At 39.2% G+C, this 19,751-nt stretch overlaps 1 protein-coding gene across 1 annotated transcript; it reads right to left on the bottom strand.

Annotated features, from left to right (window-relative positions):
* Window positions 1–1,040: 1,040 nt before the first annotated feature.
* On the bottom strand, window positions 1,041–19,751 carry GDPD1 (glycerophosphodiester phosphodiesterase domain containing 1). Its single transcript, XM_074845038.1, has 10 exons — window positions 19,510–19,751; window positions 15,017–15,059; window positions 10,703–10,838; window positions 9,975–10,020; window positions 8,544–8,662; window positions 7,814–7,903; window positions 6,640–6,773; window positions 5,900–5,959; window positions 4,983–5,034; window positions 1,041–4,399 (listed from the first exon to the last, which is right to left on the bottom strand). The coding sequence occupies exons 1-10, from the start codon at window positions 19,643–19,645 to the stop codon at window positions 4,277–4,279; spliced, it is 939 nt and encodes a 312-aa protein (XP_074701139.1). The 5' UTR covers window positions 19,646–19,751; the 3' UTR covers window positions 1,041–4,276.

Raw genomic sequence — 19,751 nt, 5'->3', positions numbered from 1 at the left:
TGCTTAGGAATTAAGGATGATGATTTCTAAAAATAAATAATTAGAAAGCAGCTCTGATGCAGCCAGCCATTTTTACACTGAAGTGCAAAGCAAAGGCCAATGCTCTCACTTACGCAATTATTTTTGAGCATGGCCATCCAAAACACTAGCATATGTAATACTTCTCAAAATATTAAAAGCAGCAGCATTTCCTGCCTCATTTCACCTTGCTGTTTTCATCTATACAGAACTACAGACTCCATTTTAAATTAAAGGTGTTACAATCCTAGACAATTACACAGAATTTGCTAGTTCTTTACATTGAAAGCAGCTGATGGCAAAACATATACACAGTCGGCTCTCCTGGCATGCTCTTACAGTTAAGACACTTGGGATCTTCATCCTTGTTTCTCCCCCTATTCTCCCACTATTACACAAGACTTGTCTACTTCAAGCTGAATAACGTATGGTAAAACTTCAAGCGTTTAGTATCCAATTTGTACATCTTCCCACTCTTCTCCCATCTTAAATTTTGATTATTTGAATTTTCACATGCACAGACAGGCTGCCTGCCTTGAAGCATGCAATGTCCATTCTGCAGACAGACCTTTGTTTGGAAGCAGTGAAGCAACAGCACATACTGCCCTTGCTGAATCAGCAGAATTCTCTACACTATTTTCTAGCATCTTGTATGGAAACCACTTCTGATCAAGTTTATCTACTACTGTTTCTGTCTTAAAATAAATTATATGAAAATCCAATCGGAACTGACTTCAAAAGTTTTACTTAAAAGTTGATTTGTACATGGAGAAAGCAGGCTTAAGTCCTCTGCAGGCTTCATTTAGCTGCACATAGTTGCAGATACTGTGATTACGAGAAAACCAACGTCATTGCTGAAAATTTCTTAGAAGCTCAGAGTATATAAGATACCCCCTTCTTTTCAGCAACCCTATCAACATAAAAAGACCAGCATCAAAAGTTCAATGTTTACTACACCATAAATATAATATCATAATCTCAGAAATTATACTTTCAGGTGAAGAAGTCACAATTAAAAAGTATTTAGATCTTTTATGAGCAAAGATGTTTTAATGCGTCACATTTCGAGAGCATCAATCTTTCTTTACAAGAAAAAGCACTTCATAGATTTGGAGCTAGAGAGGTCCACAAGACTTTCTGCAAATAAAAATGCATGAAATACATACATCATCCTTCATACATAAAATATTTTGCAATAGGGTTGAGAACACAGTAAGTGTTAAACAATACTTAGAGTTTAAAGTACCTGAAAAGAATCTCTCCTTGAAGAGAGAGAGATTAACTGAACATCCTCCTGGACAGCTGTGCAAATTCTCAACAAATGCTTTTCTGTACAAGTGGTTTAAAAATCACACAGCAAGTTCTGGAATATTCAAAACAATGATTTGATAGAACAAACATTCTACAGTTACCTCAATTCCATGTTATTTTGTTACAAACAGTTATCATGGCCTAAGCCCTGTGCGTTGGTGGTTGGATTCACCGCCTCATCCAGGCAAAATTGTCTCAAGAGATCAAACTTCAGCTCTTGTACTAAAGCCCAAATGGGTGACTGAATAAATTCAGCAGCTTTTCTGGCACTGAACCCCTTCCCTCCCATGTAACTTGACTCATTCGAATTTCAGATATTAAGTAGCAGTCTAATCAAAGAGAGATCATGTATAAACAGCACAGTCAAAAGCTACATCAGATGCAGGAAGACTAGTGGTTGAAAAATGTGTTGAGCATCTTTGAAGGCACAAGTTTCCAACATCACTGCTAGAGAGAAAGAAGAAAAAGATTAAAATGAAATTAGAAAATTAAGTTTGCCATTTCAATAATCGTGTTTTGTCATTCAATACAGAATAAAGCAAAATAGTTTATTTATGCAGCAATGAGGGAAACTTGAGAGAGAAACTAAGTCATTGTCTGTCCCTTGAGATCAAGTCCAGAAATCAAGACTGGTATTTTAAAACCTAGCTTTTTCTAATCCAAAAAAAAATAAATTAAATATGCAAGTGCTATTTGGTAATACTCTCTATAACCAGAATTATATTTGCATCTTAAAGGTGCGCGTGTTGGAAATTCAACAGCAATTAAATTAAGTTGAAGAAAACCACACTGCACAAAAACTATCTGGAGGTACACCCTAGTTAGTAAACCAAATTAAGACAGAGTGTAAGTTTTTCATTACCTATTGAGCTGCATATGGAGCTCTGTAACTGCTCTGTGACTACTAGAAAGCAGGCAGAACTAGGACTAGACTGATTATTAGCAGTTACCTGACCAGACGTAACTGGTCTGAAAGGGAAACTAGAAGATTAGCACATAGTAAATATTATCATCCTTTTTCCTATGAAGAGTTAGGAAGTGGCATTATTCACTCTTCCATTCAATGTGCAACAAGCCTGATTAAATTAAGAGGAAATCGAATCTACAACCATCTTAACCAGGCAGATATTTACAAGGCCACCATTAAGGCATTTGCCACCATCATCCCATGTTCACTTGAACTGTAAATGCAGTAGTTTCTTCCACTTCATCCCTGTAGAAATATTCCTCAGAAAGGAATTATAATGCACAAACGAATATTATCCATCCAGATGGACCTGACATTCTAACACTGACAGCCTACTCACAGACATAATGAAATAGCAAAGATGCTCCATGATGATAAGTATGGCCCAGCAGCCAGTGGAGGGACACAAGAGCCTTTCCAAATCACAGCTAGCAAGGGGGGGGGGGAAAATCACTTCTAAATAAGTTTTTTAACTGTGAGTATATTTTGCAGTAAATGTGCTCTTGCATCTGGCTACTACATTTATTACTAAGATCCATGATTTTCACATGAAGTTCTTTAAAGAAGCAGATACTATCACTAAGTACCACTAAGCAAGTTTTGTTCCAGCAGTATCTGATGATTAGATGACTGAGCTTTATACATGTCATTGTGTATAATTAAGCTACAGTAATGAAATTCCTTCTGAAAACCCCTACCACTAACATGACAATACCAAAACACACAGGCATTGCAGGCTCAAGTCTGTTTGACACACACGTAACACCTGTTCACAGTGACAGAACAGCATGTAAGGTTCCAGAAATACCTTCTTATCTAACCCCATTTCATCACACTTGGGGTTTCCTGGCTTTTGACAGTAAAGTTACTTCCATGTCCACACACATAAACTTAATGAATATTGAATGTACTTTTGCAGAGAGAAAACACTAAAATTTACACACAGTCTAGACTGACACTTGCTCCTTTTGTAAGTATCCATATAAATCTGCTTTGGGTGAATTCATTTAATAGGAACATTTTAATTTGTTCCTCTCCTGACCAAACTTAGTCTTCTTTGGTCCCTCACCCTAAAAACAATTTCCCATTCACCAAGCCAACAGATGTTAGAACTATAAATGTGCAAAAGACTTCTAAAACATCGGCTTCCTTTGTGAAAAGACTATTCCAAAGTGTAAGTGCAATCTTCCTTTCTGGAAAGCTAGCTACTGCCATGCCATGGTAGCCTAACAGGCAGGTCAGAACCAGGGGCAAACCTAGACCCCTGCAGTGGGACTCAGTGTCACACACAGAAACTGTCTTAAATACTGTATCTAGACCTTGACGGATGAGTCACAGTATTACTCTCACATCAGAAAGGGGTCTAAATACAGCTGCAACTCAAGCTCAACATTCTTAACAGCGATAATGGAGTAAATCTATACTGACCAAGTGCGTTAATTTTGGTAAAAAAGTGACCAACTTTACTGACTACACTTCACCGGCTAAACTATCTGGCTATCCACAGATTCTGCTTTCTATTTTTCCTGTGCGTTGTTTTTCTTTTTTGCCCTACAAGTTACCTGAAAACTAAAAGCAACATGAGAAATGCATACACACAGGGCACGCTTTCAGAAATTCTTTAGTTTCTGCCCACTAGAATATAACTGACATGTCTTGACATCTGCTTAGGAACACTTGTGACTGGTAAAATAATGCTTATTATCTACAGGTATCCTATCCAGCAACTTTCTTCCTAGGCGTCGCTATTTGTGAAGTGCACCGTTGCTAAATGAGCTATTTACAAATGTAAACTATGTAATTAAAGTTTTAAAATAAATAAACAACCTTTACATTAGATAACAACTTGACAACAAGGTAATAGATCATCCAATTACATCTTTCAAACAAAATGATCTGTGTATGCCGCTCATTTTTTTTTCTAATGAAGAAAATCCTTGGCTCACAATCTATTCTGCAAGAACTTCCTTGATTTTATCTTTATGATGGATAATTGTGTAAAAACTCCTTAAGTTTTGTTGGATAGTCTGTCATCACACCAGTTGCTCCCAGATCAAATGCCCTCTTGTATTCTTGTTCTTCATTCAATACCCAAATATACACCTATAAGATGGGATAGAAAGACAAATTATATAGGAAATACTCAAATTTAAAAAAAAGGTGACGACCTAAATTGTTTCACATGAGAGAGATAATGCTGCGTATATTTAAAGTGATCAATGATTACACTGTGATGCCAAAGACATGCACACAAACATACCCAACCTCCTCCCCCTCACCCTCCAAAAGCGGCATTTTCTAGTGGTGACTCCAACTCCATTTTGTTACCTCAGACTTCAAATTTTTCCAAAAGTCAATATATTATTCTGTGAAAAGCCCCAAATCAGTAAGCAGTTTAGCAGATTTTATAAGCTTAAGTTTGAAGTGGGAGGGGGGAAAAAAAAAGAATTTTAAAGGGATTTAATTTAAAGATCCTTTTTCTAAGCATACAATTCTTCCTTCGCAACTACAGAACTGCAATTATAACAGCACAAGCTCTTGCTCGGGAACCAAAAAGCAATTTATAATCCTAGCAACACCACAGAACGTGTTGGGGAGAACATGAACCCATCTCAAGGCCGTATCTGGCTGGTTCAAATTCTCCCTAGGTTAAAAGCACATTTCCTTTCGCTTTGCCATGCTGTACCTGAATGCCCCGAGCAGTGAGGTGGTCAAAAAGTGCTTTCCGCATTAGCAATCTGCGGAAAGGAGAAAGATATTATTTAAGAACTTGAAGTATGTATGAAATTTTCAATGTCTGTTCATGTTTTGTAATAAATTTTCCATAAAGCATTTAAATTCAGCGTCTCCCACAAGAAAGTGATTAGAAATCTAATTATAGAAAACTTTTAGTTCAAGCAACTCAAGACTGGTTAACACAGATACCCAGAAATTTGTACCAGCTACAGACATTTGTATCAACTCTTGTGAAGATCAGCTCCAGCAGACCCCTCCGTCACTGTACAGGTGCCCTGTACCACGTCCGATGAATCAAACCCTTTGCTTTCAGAAGAGACTTTATCCTTCACACCAGAAGACATGAAAACTCTGCTGGCCGCTCAAGAAATCAAACTAAGACATGTCAGACACCGAAGCAAGAGCCAGAAGACACTTATTGCAATCACGTTCAACCTCTGAAAGCACATGACTAGGTTTCCTCTGAAGCACAGATATTCTTAAAATGCAAACCACTCCATGTAAACCAAACAGTATCTCCTCTGACAACATTATGAAACAGTCACAATCCCATGGAACGTGAAAGCCGCATTCTGAATCTACTTGCATGCTAATTAGCTGAACGCACTTAACGACAGAAACTAAATAGATTAAATTGGAATAAGGCCCACTGTTACTGCACCTCAGTATGTTTCAGCGTATGAAAAATAAAAGCATACAAGAACACCTACGTAAGATTTGAGTATGATTTATGCTGCACTGACAAAAAAGCTAGAAGAAACTGAAAAAAATACAAGTAGCTATAGCAATAGCTAGTCTTAGTTGCTTGAGCCAACTGTTAATATATAGCAAAATATAAATGAAAATTTAATCAGATTAAAATCTTACGTGTCAGCTAGCCAGATAATAAATTTCTGGCTTCTTGTCATCTTCTCTGGTTCTTTCAGCCTGTTGAGGAAGAGGAAACAAAAAATTACCACAGCACAGATTAAAATATTAATTGAGATGTTCCTGCAAAAGGAATATGAAGAATTAATCTTGCGGTTTCTCAAATTAGAGCAGTAATTTCACTAAGACAGTGACTTAGAATTGGGTTACACAAGAGAAATGTGCTATGTTTAAGAGCAGCAGCAGAGATGGGTATTCAGCAGCATTTTGAGTAAGTTATGAGAAACAAGGAGCATGTGAAATCTCATATCTACCCTATTACTGACTTGCCTCTTGGTCTCAATCTAACTAATTTCTTCTCAAGAAAGAGGGAGAAAAGTGCAAGAATTAGTTATTTGTACAGAACTGCTACATATTACTATCTAGATGGCATCAGCACAAGCTGTGTTGTAAAGGCAGCTGCGTGAAGGCGGTATTTACAGGAGATGCTGTAAACAGAAAACATTGATATACACAGGCACCCCACACTAACAACTAACTTGGAGCTGGCTAGGTGGGTTAAATATAGCGGGGCAGAAGGTTTGCATAGCTTTCTCTCAGGAATATACAAAAATGCCTTAAACTAACAAACCGGTATCCTCAGCCCAAGGATGCCAACTAAACCAAAGCTCAGGCTGGCATTACCATTCACTTCTTTACTATCATTTCAGCGCAGCACCCACCGATGGACTCTAACTCACTTGAGGATGATTGAAGGCATGGGAATTTCCAAGAATTCTTCCTTGAAAGGAATGAATGGCAGCAGACCGGTGTAGAACAGGCCAAGGAGCAGGAGGACACGTTGCAAACAGAAGATGATGGGAATGTCAGCATTCTGCAGGAACCAGGAAACCAAGAGTCTAAGTTAGCTTGGTAGATTGTTGACTCTGTTGCAATTAAATTTACTCATCAATGCCTGTTTAAAGTTCAACACTTGCACCTAAAGATTAGGCTGTCAACTGTTTATGATATGCCTGACACTGAACTTAAATTACTCTTTCCGGTAATGTAAGCAAAAGTTTCATCTGATTTGACGGGGCAATGGGGACCCGAAAAGGTAAAATTTCACTGGTTGCAGTGCTGCTTTTGTTACCTGCCTTCATCAGCTTTCCACACTGCATGACACTACACAGCATTTTGTCTTCGACTAGTGTTACTGCAAAGAACAAGCTGTGCTAAAGCACAGGACTTGTTACAGTTTGGTATCACATCAACTCACTTCACAACACATTTTTAAAAGATGCTGGTTTACGAACCAAAATATTTGGGCATTGATGCTACAAAAATGAACAAATACAACTGCTGTTCAGGTAGAAAGTGGTGTGTTGTCCTGCACTGATAAATTGGAACAATATCTGTACTCTCACCTAGATCAGTTTCACTCAGGTGCATAATTCCCTCAGACTAAGCACAATTTTAATTTAATTCTGAAATGTACGATTCCTCAGCACAATCTATAACTGTAAAACAGCTCTGTACCAATATAGCTGCATGCCAGCTAGTGACCACATCCATTATTTTCATAGAAAGAAACACACAATAAGCAGTCCTTAGAAAAATTGCTTTTGTATCAGAGGAATGATGTGCAAAACAGGCTCTAAGAGTTCCTGGCATAAAATCATCACACCCTGTATTTCACAGAACAAGAATAAAACATGATTAAGCTTAAATCCTCAAGTATTTTATTGCCAAGTATATGGGTGTTAACTGTGCTTGACATTGTAACAGTGCAAAATCTAAGTGCAAAACTTCTCATCGCATCTAGAAGTCTGACATAGCTGGCTAGGTCTTGATTTACTGGCTGCTTTTCTGTACATTTTGTCACCACACAGTAACAAGCAGGCAAGAACAAAGCTTAGCTGGACCCATTCTTACCTCCTTAAGACATTTTGATACAACCTCGTAGTTGACATTCCCCCACACCGTCAAATGCTCTCGCTTATACTGACTCACCAGCTCTGAAACCTGCAATACAAAAAAGGAGAACCCTAACACGTATTCATTGAAAATTACGTGCAGCATTATATAACTGAAACTCTACTTGCTACTTTTCAACTACCTACGTCATTACACAAAGGATAGTTCTTCTATATGCTCTCCCATCTTAAGATGATTGTGCTGCTTTCACTTGGAAGAAACAGGTGTTCAGGTTGACAGATAAAAGGAAAGACCATTATACCTACAAAAAAACCCTGGAGAATTTAAAAAACAAAACAAAACAAACCCTAGATGGCAAATAGTATCTGATGGAAAGCAGATTTCCTTTTCTGTGATGAACTGACACCATGCTTTTATGCTGCTTTGGTAGGCAACAGCCCATAAGAAGACCCTTCACATGAAGTACCAAATAAGCATGTCTCTAGCAGCACAGCATTAGTTTCCTGTCAAGATAAAAGGTCAGTAAAGAGCTGAGTATCTTGCACAAGATCACTTCTCTGTCTTCTGTATTACCTCATACATGGAGCAAGATCTAACACGTGAAGGATGAAGCAGTCCAAGAACACAGATTTTAGTGGCACAGACTGCTAGGAACTCCAAGAAACTTTTGGAATTTAAACATCATTACATGGCATTCAGTCTCAGTTCAGTGTAGATTTTCACGTACCTTTTTGATCAACACATTGTTGTTCACTTTGATGTCAATGTTGACAGGAGTTTGTGGAAATGCCTCAAACACCTCCTTCAGGAGTGGAATACGGTTGTCTTCTCCCTCACAGTGACATTCTCAGAAAACAAGAACATTGACACTGCTGTGACCATTTTTAATACATTGCAGATAAAAGCTGAGATGTCAGGGCATTTGTCATCTTAAAATTAAAAATAATATATAGTTCCTAGAATTAGCAAATTTTTTAACTGAAGAAAAATAAAATTGCTTCACTCTGATAGTTATAATTAATTATGACAAGCTCACTTCCATAATGAAAATGTCCTAAGCATATTGCATGTTTAGCTCTGAACTTCAAAAATTCAGACATTATTTAGCAACAGTAGGAGTGCAGGCATCGTTAAAATCCTGAAATAGCAAAGACGGGTTCAGTTACCACATACCAAACGCAATGAAATTAATATGAAGTGAGACCAAATGAGAAAAACTTTTCCTTCTTGGAAAATTTACTGGAGAAGCATGAGCAAAGGGAACAGAAGGCAAATGTTATTGTCTGAAACTGCTTGCAGCTCTAGGGAATTAACTGACAGCTCTTGCCATCTCTTTGTATTACTGTACATAAACAAAAGACATATACATGTGAAAATAACACATCATGGATCTCACCTTGGTGCACTTTAAGTATTTTGCAATTTTGAACTGAAAAGTTTAACATGTTTGCTTGCTGGGCGATTCAAACACGGAAAGGCTACACAAGATAGTCACAAAGCCCCTCAAGCAAACATGTCTGATATAACCTCCTGATATAGCCTTTTCTAGGTGGAAGTGCTCTCAGTTTTAGCCTGTATGCTTTATTCAAATTACAGTCCCATGAATCACAGTTTTCACAAGAAAACAGGTTAATCTTTTTCCAGGTTTTCCTCTCTTGCAGAAATATTGGTACTGAACTTTAAGTCATACATACAGTAACTACTATTCTTTTTATTCACCCTTCAGAAAACATCTCTATATCTGATATCTCATAGTACTTCAAGCCCAGAGGGCACCAGCACAATGGCATTTGAGTTGTAAAGAAACTCTCTTCTGCCTTCTCTTTGTTTTTCAGAACAACAAATTTTCAGTCAGCACCCTCTGAAGAGCTCACAATGGAACTGGAAAGTAGTTGCAAGAAGTAGACAAGCTAACAATTGAAATGTTTACTTGGGAAAAACATGTATCTTAAACTTAGTCACTGCCAACTGGTATGAAAAAAAAACCACCTTGGTATCTAAAGCTAGGATTATATTTTCCTTCTAAAACGTCTCTTACCAAGCTACTGATAGAAGCAAATCCACTTTTCTACTCCCTTTGCCAAAATCAGAAATTGCCACACTAAGATAAAGGAAAATTAGTTACTGTAAATTGAAACAGCAAGAGACAAAAACTTACCTTTCTGAAATGTGACATCCAGCTTGCAGAGATATGGTGGAAGTTCCTTAAAAATAAAGGGAAATGGAACATTAATTAAAATGCAGGGATCTAATAATGACTTTTCTCAAAAAAGAAAAAAAAAATCCAATTCATAAGCCACATAAGCTATCTTTAAAGACAAAAATAATAATTTTTAAAAATCTTTTTGCCCAAAAAGTGATTTAGAAGCACTGTGTTCATTCTTACTTGAACTATGTGGCATTCTTAGACATGTGTTACCTGTAGCTGAATAAAGCAAAATGTTTTCAAATGCCTGTCTGAAAATTCTGAGAATTCCACTTAAATATCAGGTGGAAAGACAGTTCTGTACAACAGGCTTTTAAAACTGTCAATGCAGGTGGGATTCATCGACCGGTTTTCCCATTAAAAAGCTGCTCATACGCGAAGGAGCTTGTTGCCTAAGCTTCCTTTGTTATCAGTATGGCAACACAGGCCCACCTCCAGAGCACTATTCATCCAACCTGCTATTGGAGGGAGTTAATCACCCTCTGGAAATGTGCCGGTTTTTCTCCCTTGACTACACAGGGAGCCTAGTTAACTTTTTTTAAGTCAGACAAGATGAATCCTCTCCTTTGATTTTGGATACGACATACACACACATGCACACAACCTTCCTGCCCACCCCAGCCACTCTACAAATGCATTTTTAAACATCATCCAGCACCAACATTTTTAATTCAACTTACAGAATATTTGAGGTCAGATATGTTGACATCAACTCCTGTTGATCTCTTCAGGTTCTCATCATGGGACACAACCACTTGCTCATCTTTTGTCAGGTGACAATCTAGCTCCAACATGTCTGTTCCTATATTAACTGCACTGGAAGCAAAGAAGTCGGCCTTGAACCACACGTGTATTTTGTACAGGTCCAAACCTAACACGTATGTGTTATTCAATTAAACTAATCCCACTGGAAGTACTTTAGATGCTTTATGATGCAATGAATCCTCATAATCTTGCTGCAAAGCACTAAGCAAATAACTCTGCTGCAGTGAGACAGCTGATGCAAGAATAAATAACATATCATGAATCAGGGATGGGATTTGAACTCTGGAGCTTTGGCTCCGTCTTCCACAGAAATCAAGCAGCACACCAGTTGATTGCAGCCTATCACCTCAGTATTGAGCAACCTACTTCCAAAGTATTGTTTCAGAATTTTAAGTGTGATGTTTATTAGTATCGGCACATAAAAGTGAGCTCTTTTAAGAAAAGTAATCAATTTTGTGGTAAGCGTAAACAACAAATGACAGGGAAGTGAAAGCCTTTTTTTCCTTGATTTAAGTTAAACAGGAACAGATGGATCAGGAAATTAGTAATGGGGCTTTCGGGCTTTTGGCTAGCAAAACTACATTTTAAAAAAATTATTATTTTAATGAAAAAGTTTTAAATTTAAAAAAATATACCACTAAAAAACCCAGTCATATTTTACAAAGAAAAATAGCTATTCCTGTTCTAATCCACTGCTTTGAAAAGTTCTAATCCAATCCCAAACCCACTCTATAGAAGCTTAGCTCATAGGAGGAGTAAAGAAAGCAGAAAAGTAGTAACAATATTGATGAAAAATAAGTACAAGCAACCTCATACCAGAACAAAAAAAACCTAAGCTTCACTCCAACGAGAAGCGAGTTGCTCATTTCATTAGAAAAGATACTCAGAAGGTAGCATTCCAGCAGAGCTGAAAGTCCTGGCCTGAAGTCTGAACACTTTCTTCAAAACACTGGGCTGTTCTTTTTATCCAGCTATGAACAAACCTGTAACATCTGTGAGTGCAGCCTATATGGGACCCAAAGTTCTGCCACTTCAGTAACAGCCTTTTCCTTAAGGAAAGGGCTTTATTGACTGCTGAAGTACAGACATTATTGCATTTGTGAATGTTTATGGTATAAAACAAACAAACAAAAAAATTAGAACATACTCCCATAAGTATTTAACACAATTTCTGGTCCAGCTGGGATAACGATCAAGAAGAGGGCAGTCAAATTAAAACCAATTTGTTAACTGTTTTCCAGTGCCACCAATTAAGAATTAGGAGAGGAACAAAATCCTATTACACAGCCTGTTCAGTGTAATTTTTCCTCCTGAGGAAAAGCATCGCCAAATAGGCTGCAGGAGACCTGCCAAATCTGTAGATGTTCCCATCTAGTACCACTACTCATTTAACCAGCAGAACTTATTAGAAATATTGCTGCTTAAGAAATTCAGGACTGATGCTGCATGGAAAAAGGAGAACAACAACTTTCCTTGTTAACAAATTTGAGAATTTGCCAGGCTCTTACTAGCAGCTTGCTGCTAAATAAGCTTCCTTAAAGTGCTGAGTTTTTTCAGCTGGAAATCAGTTTGTTCTGCAGCTCTGTAATAACACATGAAAGCTACACTGCTCCAGAGAAGACTCCAGATGCTCTCCAGATTCAGAAGAATGTGTTGGATTCAGATCCAAACTGCTCCAGAACTCAAGTTGTGAAGCTGGCTCACACTTGCAAATTAGGATGATAGAGCTCTTTCTTTGTGTTTAACTCCCAACTGTTTTCTAGGACATACCAGGAAATATATAAGAAAAGCCCTACCTTGGAAACTAAATTCCATTAGGCAAGGCCTAACGTAGCACAGTGTATAGACTTCATAAATACTAAGTTGACCACGTACTTTTATTGCTGTAACTACAGCGTTTAAAGCTTTGTCTCCAAACATGTTCGTAAAAGAAAAGGAAATACAACGCAAAAATATCTGGAAAGTTTACTTAGCAGCTTCCTGTAAAACAATGATAAAGTACATGGCTGAATTAGGGACAATTAAGCTGGTAATTAAATTCTTATGACATCTTTTATGCCAGATCCCCAAATACTTTAAGACACTACAAGTGTCTCTCTTAGCTTAAAATCAGTTATTTTAAAACCTAAAACCACCACAGAAGCATTTAAATACAGTATAACATGATTACAGCCAAAAAATCTGTTAGGCTTTTTACCATGCAAAACCAAAAAATACTGTCTTTGGTACAAAAACCTTATAATTGCTTTCCAAAATATTTGTAAATTAAGCTAGTCTAGAACTTGAAATTACCAATAAGGCCTCCTCCCCCATACACTTTGTTTACTTATTACTATAATGTCTTCATCATCATGCAACAGTATTAAATATTCTCCAATCACCGTTAAAGTGTAAATAGCATAAATAAAACTATTTGCTTGTCAATACTTAGGTTACTGTCAACAAGGCAAAAACAAAGGGGTAGGTCTTACACCGCAGACACACATTCTTTTTTGAATTCAACTACATCAACAGTCAAATACATCTGCTTGTCCAAACCTGCAGAAACAGCTCTTGCAGGCATGCCCGACTTGGCTTCATGCAAAATCTGATGGATTATAAATTGATTAGTTCATACCAGCCATCCGAGCCAATCCAGATAATTTTTTACCATGCAGATCACCAATTTTCTACCCAGTTCCTTTTGCCAGCATACCAGTGGAGATGGGAATGAGCAGATGGGAAGGACAAAGCCTTTATGGCTTCACAGAGGAAGCCAGAAGACTTTCTACTGCCTAATGCAAGGTAATCGCTCTGACTCTGCTTTCTGCAGAAGTAATATGCCTTTATTATTCAATCAAGGCACCTCAAGCCAAGTAATTGAACTTTGCTATTGACAGTTCAAAGAGTGGACCTCAACGCATTTGTTACACTATAGTTGTAAAATAGTTAAAATGGTCAGAAGAGAGTCAGACAAATGTCTGTATTATCACAAAATATTATTTGACTCCTAGCACAGTCCTTACTCTAAGTAGCACAGCTTACTTCCGGGAATGAAATAAAAATAGGTTATGTTTTAACCTTCTTTTCAAGAGCCCTATACATATAAAACCAGTACGACACTAAAAGAAAATTAAGAAATGGTTAAAAAAAAGCAGCACTTTCCAGAAAGTGTGGTAGCAGACTTGAAAAAAGGCAGGCCAGCAGGAAAAAAACCCACAAAACTGTGCTAAGCTTCCATGGAGATAGAAAATACTGCAGTACTTTCAATAGCACTGTTTGGTTGGAAAAGCTGGCACTCCTCTGTCTGCAAGGAAATGTGCAAACTGCTGAGGCTACATAGCACAAAGCAAATTTAAAAACCCTAAACAAAATGAAGAGAAGCCAGCATAGTTTGGTCACTTCTCATTGGCAGCTGGAGTTTTAGATATGCTGCTTTTTCAAATGCCTTTGAGGATCTGGTTAGAATTCACTACTTACATGCTGGAGGCTTAAAAGGCTTTCCAGCACCAACTCCATTTTAAACCCCTAGAGCAGGGGCTTTCACACATTGTGCCAATGAAGTATGTGTATGAAGGGAAAAATATAACACAAACATTTTTAATCGCTTTGCAGGTGGTATATTAAAAGTTAGTTAACATTAGGATTTCAGCCACAATAATTCTAGGAGACAAATGATTAACCTTCTACTTAGAGGAGGGAACTGAGTAGCATGAAACTGTGGAGTATCTAAGAGAATTGGTTACAGCCATAAGAGCAGTCACCAGATACAGGCTTCCTGAAACCCAGCCTTGTATGCTAATTAACATACTGCTATAGGCTATGATCTGAAATACCTTTTGGGAAACACCTATGTATCTAGAAAAACCAGTGTGTGATATTAGTTACAAAAAGCAGCTTTACCATGATAAGTAAATTACTGGAAGTAATCGCCATTAAACATGGAAGTGGTATTGTTTCATGCTTTATTAACTAGCACAGGAGGAATCAGGCCTCAGGAGTTTTATTTCCAATTGCCACTCTACCACGTTATTGTATACAAATCATAGTTTGTGGTATCCCAATTCCTTCTTGTTTGAACTGGGGTGTTTAGCAATCCACAGACGGCATCTGAAGGAGGGATGACTTTCAGAAACAGAACCACGTACCCCAAACAACTGAGGGAAATCCTATCTTTCTTGATTGCTTCACTCGCTAAAGACAATGAGAACACCACTAATTTAGGTATTATTGGTTCCATTTGTACTCACTGGTGAAAGGCTGCCATCGTGTTTTCCAGGTTCTCTCCAGCACCTACAAAAATAACAAAAACTAAAACATGTACAAAATCCTTTTCTCCCCCTCAATCCCAGTAGAAATAAATAATAATAAAAAATGATTAAAAAAATGTACATATTTTGAGGAAATATTTGGAGGAAAGAATATGAAGCTAGAGTCAGAATCCCTGTTGCCACTAACCTATTGGAGAGATTCAAGAGACAGGACTTTCTCAAGGTAAAACAATAAAATAAAACAAGAAGAAAAAAAATACTGTTATCTTGCATTTGTATAACACTTTGAATATAGAAAACAGAGCATTTGTTTTACCAGAGGTTGGGTGCCCTGTTTTTCCTTAAAGGCATTGCACTTGGCTATGACAACATGCTCCACAGGCATAGGAACAGTATATGCAAAAAGCCTATTTCAGAGTTAGTAGGAGGAGTAGTAAGAGGAAAGGTAACTAGAGAGAGAAAAAAAAAAAAAGCCCCAAGAAAAAAAAGTGCCCAAGACTCTCTAAAGCTGATATTCCCTAAACGCATAACCCAGTTGATGCTCAGAAAGGCAACAACCTCTTTTTTCAGTGCAGGGATACTTCCTGAAACAGCACGAATCCGTCAATAAAGGTTTATGCTGCTGGCAAAGGGAGGTCTCACACACAAGGAACAAAACACACATCAACACCAGTTAAGAAAGGAAAGAACAAGCAAATTAAATTTTCTCTCAGGTGGGAGTAAACTCTGCAACTCTTAAGCCATCATTCTCTACATAAAAGTCTTTGAAAATCAGCCTGGTTAGGGACTGAAAAAGGTTGTGCCTTCTCCCTCCCTCAGAAAACAGGCAATATTATATACTGGAAAACAAAACAACTTCAGGAAGATACATGTACTGATGAGGATATCTATGCAAACTTTAACTACTCTTTGACAGTGATGAATGACAGACGTTGTAAACAACAATTACACAAGCCCCAATTAAGGCCTTGCCTATTAACAAGGCCTCACCAGTACATACTTACCTAGGTCTGTGTTTAGTTACTTAATGAAAGCAATTCTATGCACGTGCAACTAGCAATTTAAAGCTGTTGTTATCAGGTTAGCTTGCATTGTTAAGTTTACAAAATGAAAGACTTAACTGACTTAGACTCATAATGACAAAATTTGCATGGTTTAATGTAACCCAATACGGTAAGTCCACAGCAGTTTCTGTGATTAGACATTCACCAATATTTTCTGGAATTTGATTGCAGAACTAGAAATAGGCTGAGTCTCATCGTATACTTCTGATGATTGCCTAACAGGTGGAAAAAACTGCACAGGGCCTGGATGGTTAGTTGTAAGTTAATTGCAATAAAAATTGAGGTTTTAGATAACTTATCAACTGTGACAATACTGCCCATACATCCTAACGGTAAGAGAGAGGGGGAAAAAAACCCGAGTCAGTCTTCAATTCGTGAACAAAACAACAGTATTCAAAACTTTAAAATGACTGATCTACCAAGTCACATGTTAGGGAGGTAGGTATGGCGAATCTAACCACTTGGTAACAAAACGCCTAGCTTGTACTGCTTTGGGGAAATGAGGAAAAATGTTGAGAAATCAGCTGAAACAGGAATTCTAAATCAGTAACATGTGTTTCACAGACCACACTCAGAAAAGGGAACTACGACAAGCAAGTTATTTGATGTCCTAAATCACTTTCCCTCCTTAAAAATGAAAAGGCCGGGCTGACTGAAGGGCTTCTGACATTTGCTCAAACGCAGCTCCAGGTTCCTGTATTGTCCATTTGCGCTGTTGCATTTCCCACACAGAAGTTACCTTCCCCAGCACACTTCAGCATGCTGTGAGCCAGTGGCCACGCTCAAACATTATGACTGCATACTCTGACTCCGAAATTACCGCCGTGGGACAAGAGGGGGTCAATGTCAAGCACTGGCTCAAGGAGATGACCCTTCGAAGTTCTGTTGTTTTGGGGTTTTCACCCCGATGTAAGCAAAGAAGCCTGTTAGGAAGAACGTTGTCAGCACGTCAAGGGAGGTGATTGCTCCCCTCTGCTCAGCACTGGTGAAACCACGTCCGGAGTGCCACGTCCAGTTCTGGGCTCCAAAGTACAAGACAGACATGGATCTACCGGAACAAGTCCAGAGAAAGGCTGTGAAAATTAAGGGATGAGAGATTCCTGCATACAATGAGAGGCTGAGGGTGCAAGATTGTTTAGCCTGGAGAAGAGAGGCTTGGGAGTATCTTACTAACGTGTATAAATACCGGATGGGAGGGCGTAAAGAAGACCGAATCAAATTTCTCAGTGGTGCCCAGGGAAAGGACAAGAGGCAGCAGGAACAGAGTAAAATACAGGAAATTCAGTTTATAAACATAAGAAAAAAGCCTCTTACAATGAAAGAGTAATAACTCTGGAACAGGCTGCCTGGAGAGGTTGTGGAGCCTCCATCCTTGGATGCATTCAAAACCTAACTGGACAAGGTCCTCACCAACCTGCTCTAGCTGCCCCTGCTATGGTCAGACGAGATGATCTCCAAAGGTCCCTCCTAATCTCAACTGCTCTGTGATTCTGTAAAAATCATCATGCTACCCTGTCATCCAGTCCACACAGCTGGCATTGGCAGAGGACCCTAACACAGAATAGCAAGACTTAATTATTGATCTCAGAAATGACCAATTTTAAAATTATGCAAAGTAAAGAACTAATTCAGGGATGTTTTCCCTGATGAGCTATAAACTGAAATATAAAAATTACCGCACGAAGAAGCGAAATCAAAACCCACAGGCTTAAAAAATTTCACGTACAAGGCTTCAGCTCAGAGAGGAAAAAGCCAAGCAAGTGTTACCTTGATCTCTTAAGTTAACAGGAGAATGCAATAGGAAACCTGACACTGAGTCTAAAGCTACAGCATGACTAAAGCCTGATGAGAATTTAAGTCCCACAGGAATTTAAGTTACGAGGTAAATACTACAGAGAGCAAAAAGTGATCTTCCATCTCATAGTACCCGATGAGCAAAAAGCTGCAAAATGTTAAGTGTTGTACTTCTACCTAGGTGCGTTTCACTGTATGCACGTGGACACAGAACAGTTCAAAGACTAAACTTTCTCCCTAAACGCCTAATGAATAATCCTCCCGTTGAGTAAGGCTTTCCTGCTGTTCTCATGGTGCTTAGTGCAACTGGGCAAAACACTTGCATTCTAGGCTTAGGGCTGTCTATCTGAGCCGAGGTCACTGCAAAGAAGCGAGAACAAAGGAAGATTAAGGAGATCATACCAAGTTCCAACAAAGTCATCCGGAAGTTTTTAATAGCTTGCAAATTAGCAAACAAACAGGTAACAATCAAAATGGAGAACCTTTGTTTGTTGAGTGAAAATACACACCTACCAGGAAGCAGCTAATACATTCCAAAGCAAAAGGTACATTTTATAAAGAAATTTCTAAAGAAATTTAATCTGTCACATAAACTAAATGAAAGAAATGCAAGTAATAAAATCTATAAGAGATCAGCTCTAGTTTTTGTATTTTAATAATTCAAGACAGTAGCAGTAGTTAAGGACCATTGGCTAGAACTGCGATCAAACACGGCATAAACTGGCACTGAAAACTGTTTAAACTCAGCATCTGACATATCTCCCACAGAATTTCAGGAAAAATACTTACTAGAAAACTATTTTCACAAACTGAGTGAAAATTCAGCAGGGAAAAGCGCAGAACTGATCTTCACAGAACAGGAAAGTACAGTTTGCTGCATTTTTTTCCTCCCAATGATTTGGAAAAGGTAGAAGAAACTTTAAAAACATCTTTCAGCTATTTTAGACAGAAACAACCAGCCTACCCCCAAGGCCTTGGCACAAGGTGTATGAAGGGGACAAGACTCTCAAAATGGGACCGGTTTTACCACAGCACTGAACCATTAACGTCTCCAACAGCAAGGGGAGCAAGAACAGAGCCACAGCAAACTGCATTTCTTCTGAAACCAGAAAGCAAAGCAAATGGGCAGTTAGAAGCAAGAAGATTGATCTTTCGTACCTGATCTAAGCAAGAGTCAGCCGCCCCTCTTATTAGGAAGAGAAATACCATAATAGAGAATCGTTAGGAAAAAAAACCATACACGTTTGAGAGGGAAACCATCACGACCCACGTAAAACAAGCTGATTTCGGCTGACGCGTTTTGAGTTGGGAGATTAATTCAGCTTTGAAATCAAGCACTGGTCAGCAGGTGGCACCTAAAATTAGGTTGCGGGAGGAAGGTTTAAAGGGAGCCCAGCGCGCAGCAACCCCTCAAGACCCCGCCGACAGGGCTCCGGCAGCGCCCGCCCGCACCGCGCCTCAGCGGGGAGAAGCGTCCTGAGGGAGCGGGAGGCATCGCCCCGCGGAGCCCCCTCAGGAGCGGCCGCAGCCTGAGGGGAGGGCGGGAAGCGGCGTCCCCGGGGGCGGCGGCGGCGGAGCAGGCAGGTCCCCCCCCTCGCCAGCCCCCTCACTCACCGCCGCGGTGGGAGATGTGCCGGCAGCGGAAGCGCTGCCGCTTGGGCCGGTGGAGCAGCCCCGGGCACTTGAGGAGAAGCGCCGAGGTGAGGACGTATCCGCCCAGCGTGGAGAGCAGGTAGAGCGTCGCCGACATCCTGAGCTTCTCGCCGGCTGCCCCGCTGCCCGCCCGGCCCGGCCCGCAGCCGGCTCCCAGCGAGGCGGCGGCTCTGCGGGAGCCGCTGCCACTGCGGCCGCGCAGC

This window comes from Strix aluco, chromosome 19, assembly GCF_031877795.1.
Source record: "Strix aluco isolate bStrAlu1 chromosome 19, bStrAlu1.hap1, whole genome shotgun sequence".
NCBI classification, from domain to species: domain Eukaryota; kingdom Metazoa; phylum Chordata; class Aves; order Strigiformes; family Strigidae; genus Strix; species Strix aluco.
The sequence above is the reverse complement of the archived record's forward strand: the minus strand, read 5'-3'. Positions and strand labels throughout refer to the sequence as shown.

What these genes read in the sequence shown, in the direction of transcription:
- GDPD1 (XM_074845038.1), bottom strand. Translation starts at nt 19,645, where the DNA reads ATGTCGGCGACGCTCTACCTGCTCTCCACGCTGGGCGGATACGTCCTC. An exon ending in ACGATGGCAGCCTTTCACCA is followed by an intron (nt 10,839 to 15,016) that starts GTGAGTACAAAT and finishes CTTTGCTTCCAG; the next exon opens with TGCAGTTAATATAGGAACAG. An exon ending in TCACTGCTCGGGGCATTCAG is followed by an intron (nt 4,400 to 4,982) that starts GTACAGCATGGC and finishes CCCATCTTATAG; the next exon opens with GTGTATATTTGGGTATTGAA.